The sequence below is a fragment of the Carettochelys insculpta genome, chromosome 3 (genome assembly GCF_033958435.1).
Source record: "Carettochelys insculpta isolate YL-2023 chromosome 3, ASM3395843v1, whole genome shotgun sequence".
NCBI lineage: Eukaryota > Metazoa > Chordata > Testudines > Carettochelyidae > Carettochelys > Carettochelys insculpta.
This window is the reverse complement of record NC_134139.1, coordinates 112,904,169-112,931,781: the sequence shown is the minus strand read 5'-3', so window position 1 is coordinate 112,931,781 and position 27,613 is coordinate 112,904,169. Positions and strand designations below refer to the sequence as shown.

The 27,613-nt window shown below is 42.2% G+C and overlaps 2 protein-coding genes across 5 annotated transcripts in view; one reads left to right on the top strand and one right to left on the bottom strand.

Moving 5' to 3' along the window:
- The window catches only part of TPD52L1 (TPD52 like 1), a 98,163-nt gene extending 79,490 nt beyond the window's left edge, over positions 1-18,673 (top strand). Inside the window, exon 6 of one of the 2 annotated variants that reach the window (XM_074990622.1) lies at positions 18,448-18,673. In XM_074990622.1, the coding sequence (XP_074846723.1) occupies positions 18,448-18,456 (9 nt within the window). In that variant the 3' untranslated portion in view covers positions 18,457-18,673. Of the gene's footprint in view, positions 1-1,340; positions 4,831-18,447 lie in introns of those variants that run through there. The other variant, XM_074990621.1, reaches the window with a different exon arrangement.
- Positions 427-23,265, bottom strand: HDDC2 (HD domain containing 2). 3 transcript variants are annotated; one of them, XM_074990620.1, is made up of 7 exons: positions 23,218-23,265; positions 21,028-21,149; positions 14,806-14,908; positions 13,683-13,766; positions 8,611-8,749; positions 4,837-5,325; positions 427-963 (listed from the first exon to the last, which is right to left on the bottom strand). In XM_074990620.1, the coding sequence occupies exons 1-6, from the start codon at positions 23,260-23,262 to the stop codon at positions 5,228-5,230; spliced, it is 591 nt and encodes a 196-aa protein (XP_074846721.1). In that variant the 5' UTR covers positions 23,263-23,265; the 3' UTR covers positions 427-963; positions 4,837-5,227. The 3 variants fall into 3 exon arrangements, with proteins under 3 accessions (XP_074846721.1, XP_074846719.1, XP_074846720.1); XM_074990618.1 differs by lacking the exon at positions 23,218-23,265 and adding an exon at positions 22,921-23,047; XM_074990619.1 differs by lacking the exon at positions 23,218-23,265 and adding an exon at positions 22,921-23,047 and having other exon boundaries at positions 13,683-13,751.
- Positions 23,266-27,613: the final 4,348 nt, after the last annotated feature.

Sequence of the window (27,613 nt, the reverse complement as noted above, 5' to 3'; positions counted from 1 at the left end):
TTTCCATTTGCAAATATTACTAAAGAGGGCATTTTTGTAACCATCAGTGCAAACTCTCTTAGAAGTCATACAGATTTTCCATGGGTGGCCTGTGTCATTCTGGGAAGCTATTTACGATTGTTTTATTTTATAGTTCTCAAAGTATTATCTGGCTTCTCCTGCACGCCATCATGTACTAGCAGATGAAGCAATGCACTAATGCAATTAACCCTTTGGAGACAAAAGGGCACAAGTACATTTAATAATAATAATTTTCCAAAGCATTTGCTCAGCTGACAGTCTCAAAAAGGCCTGTATTTTAGAAGTGCTATTCCAGCTGCACAATGGCGTGGGTAAATATCCTGCTGTACCCCACAGACCTGAATCCTTTTAAGTGATGTTTAGGTCTCAACAAAAAACAAAGGAATGCACTCACATTAATTCAAAGCAACATTTATTAAAGTGCTTGTTTAATTAAATCTAAATCTGCTGTTTGTCCCATGGAGGAGTTAAAAAAAAAAAAGCAAATGTCTCAGTGAGATGAGGGGACAAATATATTAAGCTTTGACAAAACCTTATTTCCAGATCAAACACCCTTGCCTTTGCTAAAATCTTGTCACGAAAATACTTCTTTAAAGCAGTTTTAGGCATACGTATTTTCAGCTCCTCCACTCACTGTTTCTCCATAATCCACGTTTCTGGATATAGGTTAATGCTGAATGCTTCTCTCAGGTTCCTCCTTAATAGGATTTATTGTAGCATTTTACACAAAGCAAATTCAAACTAATTTGGATAGATTGTTTTAGAAGTCCCTTATCCCAGCTTTGTTTCCTCCAGTTACCAAATTGATTCTGTTGCCTTCAGTGGGTAACATTTATGCAATATTGCCTACTTCTGCCATTCTTACTGACATTGAGTGGTATCTTATTCTCCAGGGAGGAGTAAGGTACAATTCAGCACACACATGGGAGGAAGAACCTAGCACTGTAAAGAAATATAACAAACAAAACATACTCATTAAAACAATACATATGCACCCCTAAGGCTTCACTTTTCAAAACCATGTAAAAGATATGAATGCTCAATTCTTATTTAATGTAATGAAGTACTTAATTTCCAACAGTCCTAGGCCACTTTGGCCATCTCAGCTGTGAGATTTGGAGTGTTGTGTATTAAATAAAAAGCGGCCCATAGGGTGCTTGGCATTGCTGCCTACTCTTCACAGGTACGTATGCTTCTCGCTTTCCCTAGACAGTCCGCTTTTTTTTAAAACAAAACATTGAGTGTGTGGGGAACAGGCATTAAGCAGATTGGAACCATCACAGAATAGAATGAGACTTGTCACTGTTTGTCATTTTCAGACGAAGGTTGGAGGGACAAGCCACGGTGGGGGGAGTTTTGAAGATGTTCTCAGTTCTACTGCCCACGCCAGTGCTCAGGATTCTATCGCAAACACTCAGCTTCCTGAGAACAAGGAGGACCTTCAGTGTTAGACCGCAACCCCTACTGGCCATCTGTATCCTACCTTGTGAGACTTAGCCTGTAATCTTTTCTATGCATCCCTTCCACCTCCAGCTTGAGATGCAAGGCTTTGTAACTTCTAGAAAATGTCCTCACATGTTATCCTATAGCCATTCTTCCAAATATATTTGTGTTTTTACTAAGCCATTTTATTAGTAAGCATTTTTGTACTCCACAGAAATTGCACACACATCATTATGAGTTCTTAATATTCCAATTTCTATAATGTGAGTAATCAAATAGTTCTTCCTTTATGGTACTTCCCCTCCAGAGCTCTGGTCCAGTTGTTAGTTCTGCGTACGTTATGGGTGTTTTAGTGTGCATGTTTCTGTGGATTATGTAACCCTTCTCAGTGCCACAGCACGCAGACAGGTCTAGGACTGTGCAAGGATTTGTTGCCAGCAATAGCCTGTACACCAGCTGTTTAGCTAATTACACTAGAGCCCTGCCTTGAGAAGCATACAGCCATGGCCTGAGCTGCTTAAGGAGTTCAACAGAATCATCTGTTATGCTCAAGTCTCTATTCTTTTTTTCACTTCCACAGTCCCTTTGCATTTCCTCCCCTAAAGAGGAACCCCATTATTCAGATACAACTGTCCCACAGCAGGAAATGCTATAGTTGAAAAAACATGTTTGGTTACTAGCTGATATGACTTGTTGCTGGGAATCAATTGCAGTATTAAAATAAACAAAAATTACCTATTTATAGATTAATGTATGGAATAATCTGAGTCTCAGTCTCTTTCAGGGCTCTAACTATGTACAAGAATAAAGACGTTCCATAAGCTTGAGAACCCAGGCCTTTGATCTGCACCTCAGAGCTGGTACTGAGGGTGAATCTACACTCCCTGTGCCAGTGTCCATCTTCAATTTTGCCAGGGGTAACGGATGTCAGCAGGAGCTTGAAGAGCCCCAAAACCACACTAAGTAATAAAGTCAGTTCTGAGATGCAGATTCCAGTTATGCTAATGGTGTAGCTACAACTGTATATCAGAAATCTAGTTTCTACCCTCATGTAGATCAAGTCTTAGCAGAAAGCTTGCATTCTGTGCCACACTAGAAGAGTATGAGTGTCAGGCTAGGCCAAACTGCTTTACTGCACTTCAGCACATGATTCAGTCACTTGTATGTTTAACTGCTTTATCTCCAAGAAGCCAGAGTCACCCCTTGGCTTAGATAGAGCATGATTTGTTCCATCATTTTCTGTTGTTGTTAGGAGAAAGGAATCAGTAAGGTTTTTATAGTGCGGTCTGTCCAGCCAGCCAGCAGCAGCTGCAAAAGAAAATTTAATCTAATCTACAACCTGGTTTCCCAGACTGAGATGAGCACAACCCTATCAAATATGAACATGAATACATAAGCTGTTAAGGAAACAACATAGCTTGCTTTTAAAATAGGCCTCTCTCTAATTTTATCATATTGGAAAGCTTCAAATCAATGTTAGCCATTCTGTATCCTAGGCATTGCTAAAAGCATGTCAAAGTAGCTTTGTAGGAGGGAGTTGGAAAGAGGATGGTTTCTGTTTTTGGGGTGCTTTTTATTTTCTTATAATTAATTTCCCCTGTGACTGGACACATGTTGACTCTGAACACATCTCAGCTGCCTCTTTGATGTGATGGAAAGAAAGCAAAAATTTTTTTCAAATAGCTTTCTTGTGACTATTTGCAAGTTTGTTGCAGCACTGTTGTGCATCAACAATTTTTAAAAACAATTAGTGTGTAAATGAAGTTTGTAATTGTTATTAAAATGAGTACTCTTTTACTTTGTGCATCTTTGTTAGCAAGATGCCACTTGTATTGTTCTAGAAAGATGTTAGTGGAAATATCAGAAGTTGTACAGGCTGATGGTTTGGATCAGACCTCTAGTTTCTATTGTGTTTCTGAACATGGCTGAATCACCTATCGTCAATAGTTATTTAAAACCAGCCTCTATCTGCAGTGTGCAGTTCTTCTAGAATTGCATGTAAATAGTCAATTTATTGTGTGTACAAATACCCTTTTGAGAAGCCATATCTTCCCAACCTCTCTAACTATTAAAGACTGGAGACATCCTAACGAATATTGCCAAACCCAGGCATCCCAGAAAAACAAAAAATAACCCCACAGATTTTAAAAAATGAATGTCACAAAATTTGCACATGACAGACAGGACCCTTCAGGATAAAAGCTGCATTATTCCTTCAGTGCAGTGCATTTATCATAGCTATGTGTCTTTAGGAAGTTATGGGCATTTTTATACCTGTGCTTCCTATTTTATTGCAACCTCGCTGTTGGGGGGGGGGGGGGGTGTCTACCTTAAAGTGTTTCTCTCAAGAAGGAGAAAGTATCCCTTTCTGGAATCTAATGCAATGAGATGCTTTAGAATCTTTTAAAGTACTCTGTACTCTTTTTGTAAATTCCTTCTGATTTACCCTGGATAGTTAGGCTACAGGGGGAGGAGGGACTGTTGCTGCTGACTGGCTACAAGTATGCACCCACCTAACCTAATCGGAAACTTCCTATTGTTTGGATTACCTCTTCTCTAAACTCACTTGTCTGTTTTAATCCACTCATTTCTTTTAGACTGCAAGCTTCATGGGGCAGGGACTGCTGCTATGGGTTGTATGTTCACAGCGTTTAGTAAAACAAGGCCCCAACCTGGTGGAGTTTCCAAGGCACACCCAACTAATGTAGGTTTGAGAGAAACCCTTTATGGAAAACAGGGAACATGCTGAATTTATTTTGCCTTGATGTTTTCCATGCAGGGTCCCTGATCACTGGAGCCGATTTGAGTGAAATTGCACTGGGGGAGGGTATGGAAGAGCAGACAAATTCTTTCCAGCTTTTAAAAAAATAACACTTGGAACATGCCAACAATCAAAAATACCCTGGTGTGAAAGGTGATCTGGAAACAGGTGTGACAGAACTGAGGCATGGCCTTATTCCATGGTAAATTGGTTGTGATCTCACTAATACATGAGCAGTTGGAAATGTGCTTCTAAGCATGTTTGGTTCTGCTACACTCATTAAGTGCACTCCATAGGTAAGTTGGCCCAGGCACGCTTCTATCGTATATTTTAGTCCTACACCAGCCCCTCCACTTTTCAATAGCATCAACAGGCTGTGCAGTAGCCAACCCTGGAAGGTGGGTGGTAGCTGTTACTTAAAAAAAAAAAAAAAAAAAAAAAGTCAGCTTATTTCTAGCAGGACTGATACCACTGAATATATAAAATAGCTTACAGGAAAGAAACCCAGACCTCAATCTTGCTTCTGGGCCAGCTGCTTGGGGCTGGCTGGCAGCACAGATACACAGCTTTGCCTGCAACGCTCAGTATGTTCATTAGCTTCATTATCCTACCTTGAAGGTGCAACACAGCCACAGAGTATTTTTTTTTGGGTCTCTACTGCTGCCTCAGTGGCTGCTCCCAGTTTCACACGGTGTCCGCTTGACCAGTCAGTTGATTACTCTGGTGTTTGTATCTTTGAAGTTATTTAGGAAATAAAGTAGAACTGAAATCTGATCAAACAATTGTCTATACAAGATGAACAGGATACATCAAATTTAAAAAAAAAAGACAGTTTATCAGCGATCACACACCATAAATAGGGCTATGATATCAGACACAAATGTCCTATGCCCTTATGTTTTTCTGTGGTTTCCCAGCAGTTAATGTAAAAGCGGAAAATACCCCCTGGAAAAATTAATGGTGTGTAAAATTAATTACAAACTAAAGAGGTTCAAAAATGCCTTAAGAACATGGTTTACTTTTTGTAGCAGCTATTTTTGTATCTCTTTCTGTGTTAATGGAAGACACAAGCTGGACCACTTCTGGGTGATTAAATTTTCCTGTAAAATGAAAAAAAAAAATAAGCAGCTCAATGTCATGCTCTTATTTCCCTTATGTAACAGATTTGTAAAAAATACTATTAGGCATTAATGGTTTCTTTAATGATATTAATGTTTTCTTTAGAACACTAAAATATGTTTCAGGTGCAAACAGCTTAAGAGAAACAACTGTTCAACAATGCACACAAGTATTTTCCCAGAGTACACCCTGTTCCATACACTATTTGGAGGACAGAAGGGTCTGAGAAATTCATGCTATCTACACTGATTCAAGATGGTAGTTAATCCATGGACATTAATCCCATTTTATCCTCTGGATTTAGCACTGGTGCTACTGGATGAATGTGTCCAGTTCTGGTGCACACAGGATGAGCTGATAAATTGGAGAGGGTTGAAAAGAAACCTGACGGAAAAGACAGATTGAGTTTCACTATGTTTTCCAATCAACTCAATTTGGATATTTAACTAAGCAACAAGTTAGAGAGCACTTGGTCATCTGTAAGTATTGATATAAGGAACAAATATTTAACAATGGACTCCTCATTGGATACTTTTGGATACAGCAACTGCTAAAATAATCATCTTGCGTGATTAAAGTTTAAGCTACAGATACTAGATGAAAAGCATAATGTATGAATAGAGGGTTATTAAAGAACTGGAATCTATGAAATCTAAGAGGCAGCACCACATGATTTTTCCCCCCTGAACTGGAGCCATAATGAGGTGTAAAATTAATGAGCCTGTACTATGTTGCCAAGAAACCTCATTGTGTACAGATTTTTCTGAGGCTTTGTTGGCATAAGAAAAAAAAATCTCTGGGTAAAGGTTTAGCAGTAAAGGATTAAGTTAAAGCTTGCCTGATGATTGTGCAAAATATTGGACAATAACAGTCTCTTATTTCTGAGAAGGGAAACACCAAATCAAGCTGCAAGTTCCACTGCTTAGGGTTAGCTTCTCCAGTTTCACACCTCTAAATGTGGAAGCAGGAACACTAACAAGATAGTAACTAGGGATACAGTTACCACTTCCACTTTCAAATATTTCATTTTGATATTCCGCTTTACACAGTGACCCAATGCCACTGAAGTCAATGTGATCTTTGAACTGATGCTATGTGTACAACTATATAGTACTTTTTTCACCTTGTGTGCTTATTTTTTTAAGACAGGTTCCATTCTCTCTCTTTCTGGGCACAATCCTTCAGATAATTTTAAAAACAGCTTAACACAAATCTTTTCATGTGCAGATAGTACAGAACAGAGCTGAACACAATGCAACCACGTCTGAAGCAACCTGTTCAAGGAACTCTATTCTCATTTACATTCAGACTATTTCATATTCCTCTTAGAAAGAGAAACTTCAGACTATGTAAGTGTAGTTTATCCCCACTTTCAGACTGTCAGTACCAGGCAAATTAGTTGAAACAATAGTGAAGAACAAAATTGTCAGACAGATAGAACATAATTTTTTGGGCAAAGTCAGCATGGTTCCTGTAAAGGGAAATCATGTCTTACTAATCTACTAGAATTCTTTGAAGGGGTTAACAAACATGCAGATAAGGGAGATCCAGTAGATACAATATACTTAATCTTTGCAGAGTCCCTCAACAAAGGCTCTTATGTAATAAATTAAGTTGTCATGGAATAAGAGGGAAGATCCTTTCATGGATTGAGAACTGGTTAAAAAGACAAGAAACAGTAGGAATAAGTGGTAAATTTTCTGAATGGAGAAGGGCAACGAGTGGTGTTCCCCAAGGGTCAGTCCTAGAACCAAGCCTATTCAACTTACTTATTCATAAAAGATGTAGAGAAAGGGGCAAGTAGCGAGGTGGGAAAGTTTGCAGACAATACCAAACAGTTCAAAACAGTCAAGACAAAAGCAGACTGAAGAACTTCAAAAAGATCTCACCAAACTGAGTGGTTGAGTAACAAAATAGCAAATGAAATTTAATATGGTTAAGTGTGAAGTAATGCAAGTTGGAAAAAATAACCAAGTATACACACAGTATGATGGGGGCTAATTTGGCTACAACTAATCAGGAAAGAGATCTTGGGGTTATCATGGATAGTTCTCTGAAAACAGCGGCAGTCAAAAAATGGAAATACGATGTTAGGAATTATTTAAAAAGGGATAGTAAATAAAGAAAATCTTACTGCTCCTGTATACAACTATGGTATGCCCACATCTTGCATACTGTGGACAGATGTGGTCTCCTCACCTTAAAAAAAGATGTTTTGGCATTAAGAAAGGTTCAGAAAAGGGCAACTAAAATGATCAGGGGTTTGGAACAGGATCTGAGGAGGGGCTTACAAGACTGGGACTTCTCAGTTTAGAAAAGAAGAGACTGAGGGGGGAATATGATAGACTTATATAAAAGCATGAACGGTGTGGAAAGGGTGAATAAAAAAATGTTATTTACTTGTTTCCATAATATAAGAACTAGAGGACACCAAATGAAATTAATGGGTAGCAGGTTTAAAACTAATAAAGTTCTTTTTCACACAGCACACAGTCAACCTGTAGAACTACTTGCCAGAGGAGGCTGTGAAGGCTATGACTGTAGGAGAGTTCAAAGAAGAGCTAGATAAATTGGTAGAGGTTAGGTCCATAAAAGGCTATTAGCCAGGGGGTAGGCACGGTATCCCTGGCCTCTGTTTGTCAAAGGCTGGAGATGGATGGCAGGAGACAAGTCGCTTGATCATCGTCTTCGGTCCACCCCCTCTGGGGCACCTGGCACTGGCCACTGTCCACAGACCGGATACTAGGCTAGATGGACCTTTGGTCTGACCCAGTAATGGCTATTCGTATGTTCTCTTTACACACAGAGCTACATAAAGGGGACTCAGAGCTAGATTCACCTAAAAACAAAAAAGTCACCCACACACCCCCAACTGCTATTTTAAATCCAAGAATCAGGCCCCAATGTGATCCACATAATCTTCTCTCTGTTGCTGCTGAACCCTCCTGATACTTTAAAAAGATAAAAAATAAAAAAAAAATCATTTGACAGGTGTTCCCTGTAAGTTGCGCACTTGGACAAGAGATTTAAATGCTGCCCATCTGATTAGCAGACGCACCACAGCTGGCAGTAGCCAACAGTGTGTGTTTCTACTGATAGCGCATGTCTACAGGTGGGGAACATGCCTTCGTGCACATAAAATTTATTTTGCACGTGGACAGAAAAATTAGAGGGAACTTACTTTTGGCATCAAAGGGTGAAGATCTAGCTTTTGAACTCTGTTAACCAACACCTAACCAAATCTTATTGTTTTAAAAAAAATATACCTGCAGTTGAATCATAGAAGTCTTGAAGTCTTCCAGGCATTTTTTCCAACTGTTCATACTCGGCTGCTTGGAGTATCATCTCACACTGATCCAGCTCTTTTACAAATCTGGCTTCTGCTGTAGACTGGTGTTCATATTCCTGAACAAATGTGCAATTAGAGAGAAATCTGATTTGCTATGCTGACAAATAATAAAACAGTTCCAGAAATAAAAGTAGCCTTTCATCTCCTGTATTGCATACTCAAGAGGGCGCAGTAGATCCTGTATCTTTAATTCTCTAATTCAAGCATGTGCTGAAAATTTTGCTAAGTTTCATGAGACTTTCTTAAGTTCATGTACTTTATTAAGTAGGGATGATATTATTCACATGGCGTGCGCCTACACTTGCACTGCTCTTTTGGAACAGGTATGCAAATGAGATGCAGATTTGCATATTCAATGCCTCATTTGCATATTGTTTCAAAAGAGCTGCTTTTGAAGGAAAACCCCATCTTCGAAAGAATCTCTCTTCCCATTAAATAAGGGAAGAAAGATTCTTTTGAAGATGGGGTTTACTTTCGAAAGCAGAGTCTACACTGGTTTTCTTCTTTCTAAAGAAGCTCTTGAAATAATATGCAAATCATTTGCATTCCTCTTTTGAAAGAGGTATGCAAGTGTAGATGCACCCATGCTGAAATGTTTTGCTGAATCTGAGCTCACACAGATTCATTAAAAATTCTTACTATTGGTCTTGCACTTTCACATGCCAATTCCTTCAATATTCTTGGATAGAAATCATCTGGGCCCACAAACATGATCCCATTAAGCACTTTGATTTCCACCTTTGGAGTATTAATTTCTCCTTCCATTATCCTCACTTCCATGAGCCACCCTCCCACTGTCTCTCATAAAAAATCTGAGAAAACGTATTGGTTTTCCTCTCCGCATCTCACACCTCTCATCCCAGCAAAGCCCTTGGCAGCTATCCTCCCCACCCCCCAAGTGACTGACCCACACGCACACATTCTATCACCTCTAGCTTCTTTGCAATCTACCTTATCATTACACTCCACCACACTTACTTGTCTTTCCTGAAGAGCAAATGGTCTTCAATAACCATACACCAGTAATGACTGTTTCACCAGGTTTGTTATCCCTAGAATATTTGGGGCCACTTCTTGCACCAGTCATTCTAGGTCCTCCATTTAGTTACCCAGCTCCTTCTATTTTTCGCTGTTCTCAAAAAGGTATTTATAAATATCTGCCATCCTTCATGATCATTTAAGCCTAATCTGTCTGAACTTTTTTACTGTTTTTCCCCTTTAATTCATTTGATTTACTTGTATTTATTCTCCTTGGCTGCATGCAACAACTCCCAGTCATTTTGATAAGAACTGTGCAAAAGCGAAAGCAGAATTTTGCCTACTAACCTGAGAACAGGTGCCTATTTTGACAGGGTCTTGAAACAAAGGAAACTGGCTTACTGTTGGAACTCACAACCCTAAACACAGAATTTTTAGCTCCCATGATGTGGGAAGTGTGAACACTGATTAACATACATCACCTCCTGCCTTTAACAAGACAATAGTGGAGTTGTCATGCCTAATGGAAAGAACCTAATTTGTAATTCTAGCTCAGTTGTGCTCAGATAATGAACTTGTCATGCTTACCTGGATGTGTGACATATTACTAAAAATCTGCTCATTTATTATGCTCTTTGCTCCTAGGCTTGACAGCACTGAAATATTGGTGCAAGAATCAATTTGAATTCAAATTACATTTTGAAATTTCAATTAAGCTTTAATTATTAGTTGGTTTAAAGACTTCAGTTCAACTTTTTATACCCCCCTCCACTTCTTAATAAAAGCTAGGGCTTTTCTTCAATTCACATTTTAATTTAAAAATCTATTCAATGGTGATTCTTATTTTCACTAATATTTAATTCTACTATTTTCATGTTCAGCATTTCATCTATTCTGTTTGTCAGTAAAGTTCACATTTCTATTTGGTAGCACCATAAACGATAAAGTTATTATGGAGTTGAATTGCTCAGAAATGTATGTCTCAGTGCAATATCGTAATCAAGGGTAATAGACTGAGCTCTTGAGAACAATTTTATACTTGTCTGCTCATGCACATAGTACAACAGAGGTTGTGCACTGTGCACATCAGTTTACTCCAATGAAATATTGTGCCATACAGTAATCTCATTTACAGTGCATCCACGCATGCATTTTAGAGTCTGCAAAACTTCCAACGACTTCTCACAGGAAGTATACTGGTTTCTCCAACAACACAGACTAATAGCTATTGACCTAAGACTATTGTAGCTGTGCACATCAAAAATTAGAGCTAGTAGGGAAAGAGGGAAGTGTACTAATGTCTTCATTTGCCTCTAGTACCTTTCTTCCCACTTCAAAACCATCCAGTCAGTTGCAGAAAATGGAAGCAAGTGACAATCAGCTCAAGGACCAAACTAATGAGAATGTCACAAGCCAGAAGCCAGCTTCTACAGATCCTGTCCTCACTGTCCCCACCTCCAACCTGCACTAGTTCGTTCTCACTTTTCATGGGGAATGCCGAAATCAATGATACTGCCTTTGTGTAAAAGCAGAATTGTGACTGACTATTTCAGTGATTTATTTCAATAGCTCTAGCTGCTTAGCAGGCGAGAAAGCTAGGATGTGTATACACTGATAGCCTGGGGTTTCATGCACAGGAGTAAGTTACCCAGGAGGCAGAAACAAAAATAAAATTATACAAATAAGAATATGAACTGAGTGTGCATATGAGAAATTATAGTCAATGAGAATGGTAAATAGCTAATGTATCCTGTAGTTAAGTGAGATGGGGATGGGAAATTAGCTCCAGTACAAGTTGGGACAGGAGTCTAATGCAAAATAAAATATGCAAGGAACCCTAGGGTATAGTTCAAGTCTTATCTGCAATAAGCTCCTGACTCTACTTAGAGGAGCTTTCCAGTGAAAAAGGCTAATTTCACTGAATTAATAGACACTGAGTTCCCCCCATTTGCTGTTTTAAACTTGGAATGCAACTTTGAAAATCCAGGTTTGCTGTCAGTTAAACCAACACAACCCTATTAAAGCCAATGGGGATATAACTGAGGGCAGATTTTGGCGACAAATATCTGGAAACCTATTTCAATAGAATCCAAATGGAACAGGTAAGAATGTCAGTATTAAACGTAGCTTTAGGTTACAGAGGTTATAGACAGCACAGCCAACTGCTTACAATAAAATGTATACAAGTTTGCAGACAATTGGTGAGGGAAAGTTACAATATAATGAAAACATATGTTAGGTAAAATAAGAATATTGGTTTTTACCACCACGAACTTGTGGGCAAAGCAGTCTAATTTTTCTTGATTTGCAGTTAATACAAGATCTTTGCCAAACAGCAAGAGATCTCTTTGAAAGATTACAATACCCTAGTAGATCAGTTCAGTATACAAACAGATTTCCATAAAGATGTTTTCCAGTCAATGTCATTAAATTGAAAAATATTCTATATTTTAATTTCTAATACCACCCACTAGTTCACTGTATTACATCACAATTCACATTTCCATTTACAGGTGGTCCCTAATTTACGAATACATAGACTTGCGACCATTCGTACTTATGATCAACCCCCAGCTCACCTGTCCCAGTGGGGGCTCCAGCCACATGCCTGGGGCTCCCCTCCAACCCCCATGCCCCAACCCCCCAGCACACCCAGGCCTCAAACCCCTCCCTCACCTGGGCCCAACCCCACGTGGCCCCAGATCACACCCCCCACATGGATCGCTTAGTACATGCGGGGCTCCAACCTGCTCTCCCCCGCTCAAGCATCCTGCCCTGGTGCACTCCTGTTCAACTCCTCCCCAACCTGGCTCACCCCCCACCCTCCATGCATGGGGATCTGACTTCAACCAATGCCTAGGGCTCCAACCCTCCTCCACTCAACCACCCCACCATGGTGCACCCCCCTCCACCCAGCTCAACCTCTCCCTTCCATAGCCCCAGCTCACTACCCCCCCACACCCCCCACGCTTGGGGTTCTGGCCATCAGCCACCGCCGGCATGCACAGGGGATCTATCCTGCCTGTCAGGTCAACCCCCCCCCCAAAGTTCACCCCCCATCCATTCCCTCCCCCCAACTTCACTCCTGCCACCCGGCACGTGCTGGGCTGTCAGCTGCCAGCCTGAACAGGGCTTCAGCAGTCAGCCGCTGCAGCCGTATGAGGCTCTACCCACCCAAGCTAACCCCATCCACGCCGGTTCACCCCATTCAACCTCCGCAATCCCCCCCGGCCCCAGCTCACACTCCCCGACATGCAGGGCTCCCAACCCCCGGGCACATGGGGCTCCAGCTCCAACCCCCCTCAACCCACCACCCTTGCAGCCCTGGCTCCACCCCAACCCCCTGCTGCCCAGGTCCAACCCCCGGCAAGCCCCAGGTCAACTGCACCCTCCCACCACCTCTGCTGCCCTAACCCATTCCAGGGATTAACCCCTCTGTCCCCTCCCAGGACCCCAATCCAAGCCCTCCCCAATTTACATGAAATTCAAGGTACACAAGGGTTGCATAGAATGCAGTCCTCATGTAACTAGAGGCATTACAGTATAAGGGTATTTCGAACTTACGACCAAACTGAGTTACGACCAGGTGTTTGGAATGTAACCCATTTGTAAGTTGCGGACTATCTGTAGTTGAAATTCTCATTCAAGACCCTGTCAAAGTTAAAGCCACAGACCTTTAAAAAGTTACAATGCTTATGGAACAGCAGCATTCTCTGACCAGGTAAATACACATACTAGGCCAAATCCCACCCTCAGCTGTGTAAACCAAACCCTCAAATAAAAGAGCATAAATTTGCATCATACCTAATTATTTGGTTTCCTTTACGAAAGAGTCCAGAAAGTCCTGCCATACAAACATTACTACCTCCCAAAATTCCAAACCCCTCTCCCTTTAAAGTCTTTAGAATAAAACATTATGAATTTCAGTAGGCACCAACACTATGAAAATAAGAGATTCATCCTGCTGTCAGCAGTAACAGAGAATAAAGGCGTCAAGTGATTTATACTTACTTCCCAAAGTTCATAGATTTCTTTTCTCAGGTCCTCTGATAGTAGCTGGGTCAAATGTTTCATAGCTGCCTGAAAGACAGACTCCTGCTTTCATTATATAAGTACCTAAGATGAACTAAAGCATGTCAGAAAAGATACCATAATACTCAGGGTTTTTTTTCCTGGCACAACACACCAGAACAGAGTACTAGCACCTTTTTTCACCTTAGAACACCCGAAAAATTTTCACTGCCGGTCCTGCAGCAACATGGGGACCAGTGAACACACAGGTAATACTGATTTTCTTTCAGACTCTATAAACAAATTGTTATTTGTATCCCCTAGAAAAAGATTATCAAGCAAGCTGGTGCCCTCTAGTTGTAACTGTAGGAAAACTTTCCTTTTTGCTTTAAATAATGAAGAGCCAGAATAACTAAACAGTGATCAATAAATATGTTTATGACTATCATTTAAGTCAAAGATATGCACTCAGTTACATTTGTTTGTCACACAGAGGTTACTGTAAGAATAATTAGATAAAGTTTGTATGATACTTTAAGAAGTGTCTAGAGCAAGGATTCTTAAACTGGGGTTGTGACCCCTCAAGATGGTCACAGGAAAGTTAAATGGGAATCAGGAGCTGTCATCTCCATGGGGTGACAGCCCAAAACTCACATTACGTTAAAATTAACTCCGCTCTTGTGTTCCATGTATAATGGGAGACAGACACATCCAGAGGTCTGCTATGCAAAGAGGGTCCTCAGTATGAAAAGTTTAAAGACCACTGCTCTAGTGTCACAGCTCGAGCATTAACCATCTATGCTCTCTCTCTTCTGACCTGTGCCCCTATACCCCAGAAAATAAGCATGGACATACACAAGCAACTTCACTGATATCTCAGACTACTGAAAATCCAGTCATTTGGCAGGTGGCTGACATCTGAGTTCTTTCAAAATACTTTCCTTTACTATCCTGAACATTGTGGTTTTATTTAGACAAGTCAAATTAGGAGGGGGCTTTGCATACACGCAAAATATATGTTCTGTATTATGTTGTTTTGAGGATCTCCCCAGTAACTAATTGTTCACCTCTACAAATAAAGTGCAGTGCCTTTACACATTTCTGTATCTGCAGCCATACCAACCTCCTCTCGCTGATGTTTCTCCTCTTTGGAGATGTTATCTGCAGGTGCTATGTCTCCAACAATGCATTCAGCCATATCGTGAACCAGAGCTAATCGTATACACCTGATAAGGAGAGAAACACTCCAAGATTAGCCAATAAATTTTACAGACACATTTCATTAAGAAACAGTATTAATAAATTCTCCCTCTCTCCCTTATATTTTAACAGATATATATTAGTGAAATAATTTTCCATTCCATAGTATATTTCAATCCCAATTTGTTACTGTTATGTATGAAAAGATATTCGGATACATATCCAAAACCGTAGAGTTTTGTTACGTTACTAAGTGACTGCAGTGAAGTTCTCTAGCATATCATTTACCCAACCCCTACCAATTAAAAGTTAAGGACGCTATACTACACACAATAACAATGTCTGCATTTACTAAGTATAAAGCAGCATGGAGTCCTGACAAATTCAAAATGCCACATGACAAAATGCACATGCATGATGTAGCTTAGTTAGCCACATGTGGTGGCACAGTCCAGCCCTCAAGATTGCAGTAAAAAGCCTCAAAAACAATCAGCAAGGTACAAGTTAGTTGCAAGCCTAGACCAAAGATCTACCATCCTGACAAGTCAGTGAACATCACTGTGCCTTCGCAACTTCATCCAAAAATGTGGCTATCAAAGAGACTTCGTGCTCTCACATTCTGTAGATTTCAAAGCACTTTACAATTGGGAGTAAATATTAGTAGTCCAGTTTTTCAGTTGGCTTTAAGTTCATTCAGTTCCTCTGGCACAATGAAATAACAGTGAAGCTTGTCCATGCAGGAGCCAGAGCTTTTAAGGTCCAGCTCAAGACTATGGAATGAACTTCCTCGGGATCTAAGGAGCATCACAAGCCTCACCCTCATCCACTCTACATGCAAGGCACATTCCCCCCACCTCCCTGCCACATGCACATTGCCCTCGCTAGCATATACGGATAGTGGGTGAACGGGAAGAACAAGGAGGAGGGAAATTTATATTTTTAAAAAACTCCAAAACAAACGCTCCACTGCATGCACTCTCCCCTGTCCCCTCCACCCGCCCCCCGAGAGAAAATGAAAAGTGACAGATGTTAGCAGTGTTGATTAATGTACTACCAGAAGGCTCTGAGAGACTACTATAATGAACATGGGTAACAGACAAGTTTCTGTATTTCAGCCATTTAGTAGAGATGTGATTTAGAGTAAATAAGATAAAGGTTCATCATTAGTGACAGAAGGAGGAAAACATGAATGGCCATCCTGGCTCAGACCAGTGATATCCTTCACAGGGAATGAACAAAGCAGCACAATTAAGCGTTCCATAGCACCATCCCTTGCCAGCTTCTGGCGGTCAGAGGCTTAGGGAGATGCAGAGCGTGAGGGTAAGTCCCTTGGCTAAAAGCCACTGACTGATTATCATCCAAGAACTAATCTAATTCTTTTTTGAACCCAGTTATACTTTTTTGGCTTCAGTACATTCCCTGGCAAGGTGCTCTGCAAGCTGAGTGTGTATTATGTGAAGTTGTATTTTGTTTTAAACCTGCTGCCTGTTAATGTCATTGGGTGACCACTGGTTCTTGTGTTATGTGAAAGAGTAAATAAACTTTGCTTATGCACTTTCTCCATGCCAGTCATGGTTTTATAGCTCTCTTATCACATCCTGCCCATTGGTCATCTCTTTTGGCTGGAACTGAAATTAAGCTTGCCAGCTTTTAATTGCTAGGATCACTTCTGGAGTCTTCTTTTAAGAATCACCTTTTATACTAGGTATTTTCCAGTCACTTGGTAAAGGATAGGTTGTATTGGTGGTGCTGCAATTTCATATTAGACCCTCTTCAGAATTCTTGGATGAATACCAGTGGTTCCTGTAAGCCGAATGCTTGGGCAGCTGTGCAGCAGGGATTCATGTGCTACCAGCTGATTAGCAGATCCCCCACAGCTGGATGCCTTCAGATGCTCCTTCCCACACCTTGCTGTGTCCTGAAGCTGCTCCTGGGACCCTCCTGCTAGCTGTGTAGAGCAAGGGGTAAGGGAGTGCTGTTGTGAGGGTGTCCTTGATCTCTGCAGGACTCAGAGCTGCAATGGCCTGAGGTCTACTCTGAGGGGAGTATCTTTCAAAGCAGTGCACCGTTTGAAAGTTCCTCAGAAGCCCGCTCCCACAGTACGTGTGTCCCTCTGACACACATGCCTCCCCTACAGAGCAGGGAATCAGAGAGACACATTCTCTGTGTCACACCAACATACTATGTCATCCGCAGCCACATACCAGTCTCTGAGTCCCACACTGTTTCTTTCACACTCACTTCCCAACACATTCTCATATTACATTGTTACTTCTTGATACCTCCTGCAGGGAACATACTTTCGCTGCAAGTTCATTCTGTCAAAGTTATTTTAGTGTTCTGACTGGTCTATGCATTATATAATTCTGATTTCTCTTATACATGCATTTAATTATTTGTGTAATGAGTTCTAACCTGTTCTTGCTGGAGTAATGATTGATATAGTAACTTTCAAAATACATATATTTTATTTAGGTGGGTTTTTTTTTAAATTTTATTTTTACTGATGGCACACAACTGCACAGGCCTCCATGCACATAACAAAATATATTCCACACATGGTTGGAAAAAATTAGCGGGAACACTGGTGAATGCCACCTAGTCCCAGTGATTTATTATTATTTAATTTATCAATTGAGTCCAAAAGCTCTATTGACACCTCACTCTGGGATAGAGCTCAGACTTGTCACCTAAAAAGAATGGCCCAGGCGTGGCAATCTCCCTCATATCACGTGCAGTGATGGCAAATACAAAGCATTCATTTAGGGTCCCTCCAATGGTGTTGGCTTCCCTGAGTGCTCTTTTAGTACCCTCAATCATCCAGCAGTCCCACTGATTTATTGGCTTCTGATGTACTTTAAAAAAATGTTGCTATTAGTTTGTTGTAGCTTAGCTAGTTGATCTTCATATTCGTTTTGGCTTGCCTAATTATGTTTATACTTAGCTTGCCCCACTTTATGCTCTTTATTTCCTTCAGTAGGATTTGACTTTTCAATTTTTAAAGGCTTCCAGTCTCATCTGTTCTTTTGCTCTGTTGTTTAGCCCTGGAGGCATTTCTTCAGTCCTCTTGTGTTTTGGGGGGATGAGACTGAAGCTGAGGGTTGGCGGGGGGAGGGAGGCAAGACACTATATTTAGCTTGAGCCTCTATTACAGATTTTTTTTACTGTTTCTATGCAGCTTGCAAGCATTTCATTCAAGACTATTTCTTTTAATTTCCATTTAACTAGCTTCCTCATTTTTGTGTAGTTCCCAATTTAGATGTTAAATGCTAGTGTGGGAGGTTTCTTTGTTACTCCACCAAAGATGTTAAACTTAAGTACATTATGGTCACTATTATTGCACAGTTTATTGATTGTTCATTTCTAGGACCAGATCCTGTGCTCCACATAAGACTAAATCAAGAATCACTTCTCCCCCTTCTGGGTTCTCAGACTAGCTGCTCAAGAAACAAGCCACTAATGATGTATAGAAACGTTATCTATTCCTCCTATCCTGAGGAAGTTTCCAATCAACGTAGGGACAATTGAAATCACTTATCATTGTTGCATTTTCTATTTTTTGTAGCCCGTCTAATCTCCATGAGCATTTAACAATCATCATCATCATCCCCCTGGTCAGGTTGTTGGTACAGCAGAACCTCAGAACACCTCAGAACCAGCAGTCATTCGTAACTCTGAAACATCCAATTCTGGACAAAATGTTATGGACATTCTTTCAAAAGTTTTAAATTGAATATTGAGTCACTACAGCTTCGTTCTTTGGCGTAGTAAAAATTCAATGTTGGTTTCCCTTTTTTGTAGCTTAGCCCATTACTGTTTGGTATTTGGGAGGGTTTTTTTTTTTGGGGGGGGAGGTGGGAGACGAGGGTATTCTCTGCTGCTGTCTGATTGCATACTTCTGGTTTCAAAAAAAAAAAAAAAAGGTGTGTGGTTCTCTGGTCAGTTCATAACTCAGGTATTCATAACTCTGAGATTCTGCTATAGTATATTCCTGCTGCTATATTCTTATTATTATTCAAACATGGAGATTCTATGGTAGAAATGAATTCCTTTTTAAAAAAAATAATATATTTAACTCTATGCTTTCCTTTCACATATAGGGCCAGTCATGCCTACATATTTTGTACCCTGGTATTACCACATCCCATTGATTACCAATGCACTGGTCACACACATCAGTCCAACAATTTATGTGATGCCTTTTATAGCCACACCCCCATTTAATACCGGGCATTCTGGTTCTCCCATCTCAGTATTTAGACTTCTAATTTGTACACAAGCACTTATAAAAATTAATATTGGAGTTGTCTGCCTCCATGTGATGTACAGGACCTTTGTCCTTTCTCTTCAGTTCCTATCTGTATGTTGTCAGCTTCTATCCTCTCCTCTTCACTAGGACATAGTGGCTACGTCTACACATGCACGCTACATCGAAATAGCTTATAAATAGTCTATTTCGATGAATAACGTCTACACGTCCTCCAGGGCTGGCAACGTCGACGTTGGGCAGCACCACATCGAAATAGGCGCTGCGAGGGAACGTCTACACACCAAAGTAGCACACATCGAAATAAGGGTGCCAGGAACAGCTGCAGACAGGGTCACAGGGCAGACTCAACAGCAAGCTGCTCCCTTAAAGGGCCCCTCCCAGACACAGTTGCACTAAACAACACAAGATCCACAGAGCCGACAACTGGTTGCAGACCCTGTGCATACAGCATGGATCCCCAGCTGCAGCAGCAGCCAGAAGCCCTGGGCTAAGGGCTGCTGCACACGGTGACCATAGAGCCCTGCAGGGGCTGGAGAGAGAGCGTCTCTCAATCCCTCAGCTGATGGCCGCCATGGTGGACCCCGCTATTTCGATGTTGCAGGACGCGGATCGTCTACACATGCCCTACTTCAACGTTCAGCTTCAAAGTAGGGCGATATTCCCATCCCCTCATGGGGTTAGCGACTTTGACATCTCGCCGCCTAACGTCGATTTCAACTTTGAAATAGCGCCCAACATGTGTAGCCGTGATGGGCACTATTTCGAAGTTGGCGCTGCTACTTCAAAGTAGCATGCACGTGTAGATGTGGCCAGTGTGTCCATGTTAAAAGATGCCTCTGTTCAAACCACGTGCATGCATTTCGGCCCCTGATGGCTTTCCTCCAACCCATAGGAAGAAATCAAAAATCTGTTCCACCTCTGGGATAAAATGGACATGGAACTGAGCCTGATTCTACAGTGACTTTCTCCTCATAATGTTAACATCTGTGCAGAGCAAATCTAAAGTGCTACCATTCGGATGACACTGTTTTACAATCTTTTAAAAACTCACTTGTCACTGATGTCAATAAACAAACGAGGCATAACGCCATAGACAAGGAGACCTAGGGTTTCTATGTTATTCATTGAAAAAAGAACCATGCACATCCCCGCTAGGACATTAAGAGCACGCTCATGCACAGTGAAGAAGGAGACAGTGACAGTAACATGATTTAAAGTGGTTTATACTTCCTGCAGCTTAATTAGAAAAGCTGAGTTTCAAGTGACAGAAGTCCATCCATCACTTCAGAAAGGTGACAAAGCAAATATGACATTGTATCGTTCTTGACAATTGTTATAATGCTAATTATGTTGTCTTTCACACACTTAATTACATGGCTATTCATTTCTTTTAAGTGTTAACAACATCGCTGTCAAAAACTACACAAGATACTGATTTTGCTTCCCCATGCACTTCACACTCCTTTTTGAATAGGACTCTTCAGCTTTATGTACAGCTGCGAAAGACTATAGGCTGGAAGCTATTCCGTGTTAGCAGCCCACTGGGAAGTTTTAACATCCCTCTGCCTGGCCCTCCACAGCCAGGGATGCTCTGCCATGGCATAGCTGGCCACTGCCAGAATTCAGCATGTTCAGTAGACAACCATTTAACACCCCTAACAGCCTGTCCAAGAGTCCACTTTTAGCTAATAAAATCATTCCTCAGGCCTCAACTCCAAAAGATACATAGCAACTTGTTTGAGAGCAGAAGAAAATATTAATTTTGATTCCCCTTCTGCATTCTAAAACTCCTCTGCAGGGTATGATGGTGTGGTGAATTAGCTGTCATTTCCCAAAACTTGAGAAAAGCCCGATCACCACCATAACTATTCTTACCTGTCTTTATTAAGATGTTTGTCTTCAGTTACCAACGCCATGATTGCCATCCTGTACATGTGATCTGATACACTCTCTGGTTTCTCTACATTCCTGTACACCCAGCCTGTTCGTGGTACTCTCTGGTTGGAGACAGTTTTAACAGTAACATAAGCTAAATTCTTCAGAATGTTTATTCAAATGTTTTAAGAGCTACCAGGGAAAATCTGTCCCATCAAAGGTAACTATTTCCTTCTCATCCATAAATGAGGCTTAACATTAATGAAAAATAAATGTTACAGAGCTGATTTGAAAGCACAAAAGACTGATCCTATGACAAGCACTATTCCAATAAATTACATGTATATCAACAGCACACACCACCAGAAAAAATCTGTCCTCTTCAGCTTTCACAGATCATTTCAGCTTAATAATCCACACATGTTCAGTATGAATATATAATACAGTAGACCCTCGATTTATACAAGGGTTACATTCCCATACACCCTCACAAAACCCAAATTTCACGTAAATCGGGCATTTTTTTTTCCACCCAGTGGAACACACATTCTGCAGCTGGGGAACCAGCAGCAGGAGGACCTGGAGTTCCTTTCTGAACAGTAAATCCTGGGGTTGGATGGGGAGCAGTTGGGGAGGATTAAGCCTGGGATTGGGCTGGGACCATGGGAGGGGGTCAGGAGAGGGGGAGGGTTAAGCCTGGGGTGGATTAAGGCTGCAGAGGGGTGAGGGGAGTTGAACCGAAGCTGTGTGTGGAGGGTTTGAACCGGGGCTGGGAGGCCTGGCACTTTCCCAGGACTCCGAGCAGCAAGCGCCTGGAGCTGTTGCTTTCCTGGGGCTCTAGGTGGGGAGCGCCCATGGCTGCTGCTTCCCCGGGGGTTTGGTGTAGCTGGGAAAAGCTACCCCCCCCGCAGTGTTTGTGGGGGGGTGAGCCAGAGCCATGCACAGATGGTGAGCAGGGTGGGAAGGAGCTGAACTGGGTCAAGACTGTAGTCCTATCCCCCCCAAATAGGTGACAATGTCAGTGGGGCAGGCAACACAAGTGAGGCTAAAGGAAACACATGAGGAGCACATACTTCAGGCAGTCTCAAGTACAATTCCTGCAAGAAAAGAAATAAGGTGCAGCACTTGACTTTCACTGGAAACAGGATTTAGCAAACAGGGCAGAGGGGTTTTCACGAAGATTTTTTTTCCTAACAGATCACAGACCGAGTTAAGTTTTTTATCCAGGATTTGCAAAGATGTTCAAGAGCTCTCTACTGAAATTTTAAATGTGAGCCAATGGAGCAAAGCATATGGACCCCAGTGTGAGCACAGAACCTAACAATTGACAATGAAACCGGGTACTATATGTTAGTTCTCTGCACACAAGACTAAGAAGCTAGGACTCTTAGTGCCTACCCTCAGCTCTGTCCCCTAACACTGCCTGCAAATTTTGGCTGGACATATTCCTGGAGGTTTCCGCACAGGCCAAAATCACTAACTGAATTTAACTGTTAAGCCCTAGAGACGAGGCCGGAGGAGTGGCAGCCCCACCGGCCGCAGCAGGTCCTCCCCACCGACGCGCCTCGTCTAACGAGCTTGTCACGCTTTGCGGCGCTACAGGACTGCTTGTTGGATTGGCTGGTTTGTTTCTTGTGACGCTGCAGACACGGCCGCGAGAACCCAACCCAAAGCCGCGCGGCTTCCCCACAGCCTAGCGCCTCGCCAGGCAGGCCCGAAGCGGAGTCCTGGCATTGCCCCAGGGCGTCCCGTTTAACCGCCCCACCCCGAGCGCGCTCCTCCCGGCAGCCACGTGGGGAGGCCCGGCCAGCCAGCTCTGCCTGCAATCTGAGCGCGGGCGGCGGAATAAACCTCCCACCAAGCAGCTCCCGGACACCCGGCCCGGCCCCGCACCTTGAGCTGCCCCACCAGCCTCAGGAACTGCAGCAGATTCCCGGCAGCGCCGGCCAGCGGGGCCGCGGCCATGACGCTAGCGGTGATGAAGCGAGCCAAGAAAGGAGGCGAGGCGAGGCGAGGCGCGGCGCCCGCCCCCGCCCTCATGCGGGGCCGCATGAGCCCGCCTCCCGCGCTACCCTGGGTGGGAGCCCCGCCCCACCATCAGACCGGCCATGGCTGCGCGGGGCCGGAGCCAGCCGGCAAAGGACCCCACTGCTGCTAGCGCCAGATCGCCCGCTCGCGGCTGAGCTACACCTTTTGCAGAGATGTTTTGGAAACTGGCCGCCGAGCGTGCAGCATCTCAGCGCCAGAGCAGGAGGCGCCCAGCAGCGTGTGATTCCAGCGGGTTATAACGCGGAGGCCGTGGGTTAAACCGATCCGGAATGAACTGCCGCCCTGACCCTGCGGGAGAGCGGAAGTCAGGCCGGAGGAGAGAAGAGAAAAACAGGCCACGTGCTAGAAACCGTTCTCCCAGCGGGTCCCGGCCTGCAGCAGGTCTGAGCGCTGCACCCCAGGCTATGTCTACACTGCAGAGATCTTTCGGAAGAACTTCTTTTGCTAGCGCCCTCGCTCTTTCGAAAGAACAGGCCTGGGATTGAAAAATCAGACCCCATGGCTGTGTCTACACGAACCCCCTCCTTTTGGAAGGGGCACGTTAATGAGGGAGTTCAAAAGATGCTACTGAGGTGCTTCCATGAATATGCAGTACCTCATTAGTGTCATGGCAGCTGCAGCAGTTCGAAAGGGCCGCTTTTGAATCACGCACTGCCTGTGTAGCCGGGGGCCTTTCAGAACAACCCTCCCCTGAGTCTTCAAATGCCCCTTCTGCCTAAAACAAATGGGAAGAAGGAGCTTCCAAAGTCTTGGGAGTCAATTCAAACTGCCCCCAGCTACACAGGCGGTGCGCAATTCGAAAGCAGCACTTTTGAATTGCGGCGGTTGCCATTATGCTAATGAGGTGCTGCATATTCATGGAGGCACCTCATTAGCATCTTTCAAACTCCCTTATTAATATGCCCCTTCCAAAAGCCGGGGGCTTGTGTGGACACAGGCCATGAGGACTGCTCGTTTGGAAAAAAAGGGCCTGTGGAGCATCTACACGTATTTGCCTTTGAAAGGGGGCACTCTTCCCAAAACAGGTGGAAGAGGGTTTTCAAAAGGGGCCCTGCATTTTTTCGATTCACTTTCAAAGGAACGCTTTTTATGTGTAGATGCTTTGCAGGATCTTTCAAAAGAGCCCCCTTCTTTCAAAAAATTTTTTCAAAAGAACTTGCCAGTGTAGATGCAGCCATGCAGTTTGGCTCCATGGACAAGCTAAACAGAAAAATTCCCATCTTCTCAATTAGAGACTCATCTGTGATTTAGGCAGGAGACAGGTGTCCAGGTGCATGCCCAGAAGCAGAAACATAGGTGTATAGGGACTTTTATTGTAAACATTTAGGCATGTAAAGTATGAGATGGAAGCCAAGCACGGGATTTGGAGATCAGAGTGGTAACTAAAACTGGGACTCCTAAATCCATTTGCGGATCTGGTCCTATTGTTTCCTTTCTTACAAAATATGTGTAAGAAATAACTGTGTTGTTTGTCAGAGCACAAGATAGAAACATGTTGGGATCAAGTACAATTAATCATTGGGGTAGGAAATGAAAGGGGAAAGGTTTACATATCAAAGAAGAAGAAGCAGAGGAGGACAGCATCCAGATAGCAGAGCACGACTGAAGGTAGACTTAGTATTGATTAAAACAAATTAATGGGGATTATACGGTAGACCACTAAATCAGAAAGGGCAAGAGGATGATTAAAAGTGTCAGAGCTGGGACCATATCTCTTCATGTTTTTTGTACAATGTCAAGCATCCAATGCAGGGATGGGCAACCAGGTAGGGACTAATAGCCACAGATAGAGTGCAAAGAGACACATATTAGATAGATAAAATAAATATATATCTATAAAGAGAGCATCAGATGAAGAAATACCAAAAGGCAATATTCGTGCTGTAGCCCTGTGCTTTGTGCTGAGGTAATTCCTGTTTAATGATGGCAGATGGCGCTTTCTCCCACCAGATCTTTACCCCAGACACCTACTAGCTGTAACCAGAACACCCAACTTAATCACTTTTTAATCCTTCTAACAAAATAGCTTTGGTTGGTGCTTCATGCAATAATACAAAGCCATGCAATAATACAAAGAGTAAAAACTCCTCTATATATTACAAACACACATACGTACCTACTGGTTCGATCTGATGAAGTGGGTTTTGCCCTCAAAAGCTCATGACCTAATAGATTTGTTAGCTTCTAAGGTGCCACACTCCAGCTTCTTATTTACAAAGTTACAAATTAACATGGCTACCCCTTAAGACTTGTTCCCTGATGAAATAAATGAAAAAAGGCATTTGGAATCATGTCTTGCCATCTCACAGAAAGGGAGGTTATTTAGTTCATTATACATCATGCTATGACAATGTCTCATAGGTTTTAACAACTAGGGGCAATAGCCTCTCATCCTGTATTTAAAAAAAAAAAAAAAACCACCTTGAAGGAGATGCTCATTGCCCTCTTTGACTTCCCACAGTAGTGCTATGTCACCCTCTGCAAACTCAGCAGTGGTGCATAATGCAAAATCTATTTATTCTAATAATCCCTAGGTACAGACAGGAAAAATCATACAAATACCAGGCCTTACATATTTAAATGATGTTGCTCTGGTTTCCCCTTATTCATACCTTACTGTCCGTAGCATGGCTGGCTTTGCAGGGGAGGTGCTTTATGTACTGGCTCTTCCCTCTGCAGTGTCTGCATGACTCCTCTAATTGGAAAGCAAAGGGCCTGCAGAGCAGGCAGGCAAAGTTAATGTTGCTTAGATCAGTATTTACTATGTGACAAATAACTTGCCACAGAGATGACCTGTACAGAATTAACATAATGCCTGCTATAGATACCAAGCCAAGTTTAAGCTTGATGTGGGGTGCAACTTCATTAACTTCCATTGAGTTATGCCCTTAAAACTTGTGCTGAAACTAGTCAAAGATCTCCTGTGGTTCTTCAGTATATTCAAACAATATATAGGCTATATGCACCAGTTGGGCCTGTGTAATACATCAGAAGTGCATTATTTATGGAGCAAAATCAATGTATTAGGGCTTATTTAGCTGCCTATGAATAAAGTAGCTAATAGGCTTCACATTTAAAATCCCATTTCCTGAGCAGCATTCAAGAATTTAGCCATGTAACGTTCACCAATACATAGCTACACATCCACAAAAACAGTCCTACTACTGTCAGTCCTTGAGGAAAACTCTGCTAACACCAATGAGAGTTATGCTTGTAAAAGGAGAGTTTATAGATAGATACTCATGGATTCATAAATTCCAAGGCCCAAAGGAACCATTGTGATCATCTAGAACAGAAGAACAGCCACACTGGGTCATACCAAATGTCCATGTGGTCCAGTATGTTGTCTTCCAATGGTGGCCAGAGCCAAGTGCCCCACAGAGCACAAACAGAACATATAATCATCAAGGCCATGTCAACATGAGCCTCATGGAAATGACATGGACTGAGGAATATCAATAAGGCATTACTACGAATATGCAGCACCTCATTAATGATGACAGCCATGCAAATTTCAAAGCTGCTAACTTCAAAGTGCTGACAGGCAGTCTGGATGTGGGTGCTTTCAAATACACACCCAGCTTTGAAATTCCCTTACTCCCAAAGTGAATTGCAGGCCCTATCACCATCCCTGACAGGTAGCACCCCCCACTTTCTTTCTTTTTTTTTTTTTTTTTTTTTTAAATCAGTTCTATTGGACGCAGGTCTCTAATGGATTGAGCTCACAACCCTGGGTCTAGGGGACTAATGCTCAAGCCACTAAGCTATTCCTTCTCCCTGGCTGATAGCCATTAATGGACCTGTCCTCCAGGCATGTATCTAGCTCTTTTTTGAACCCTGTTAGGCTACAGCCACACAGCCAAGTAATTATAAATAACTTTGCTGTAGCCTACACTACACACATGCTATTTCGAAATAATTTTGAAACAGCAGGTGCATTATTCCAAAATAGGTAAACCTGATTGCATTAGAAATAGTGCCTATTTCAAAATAAGTGCTGTTAAGATGCAGGGCTTATTTTGAAATTAGCACTATGTGTGCAGGCGATGTATTTCAAAATAACTAAGTGCTACTTCGGGAAACATTTTTTTGTGTGGCAGCCCTATTTTTTGAAATAGGACTGCTGTGTAGATGTAGCCTTAAAGTCTTGACATCCTCTGGCAAGGAGTTTCAGCGCTGTGAGTGCATTGTGTGAAGAAGTATTGCCTTTTATTTGTTTTAAACCTGCTAGCTATTAATTTCATTAGGTGATCCCTGATTCTTGTGTTACGAGAAGGAGTAAATTATTCATCTTTATTCATTTTCTCCCATTTCATACATGTCTGTCACAGCCTCCTTTAGTCATATCTTTTCCAGGGTTAAAGGTCCCAATTTTATTAGTCTGTCCCCATGTGGTAACTGTTCCCTATCCCAGTCCTTTTTTTTCCTTCTTTTCTGAAGCTTTTTAATTGCAATAAATCTTTTTTAAGATGAGGCAACCACATTTGTGTGCAGTATTCAGGAAGTGGGCATACCATGGATTTACACAGAGGCAATC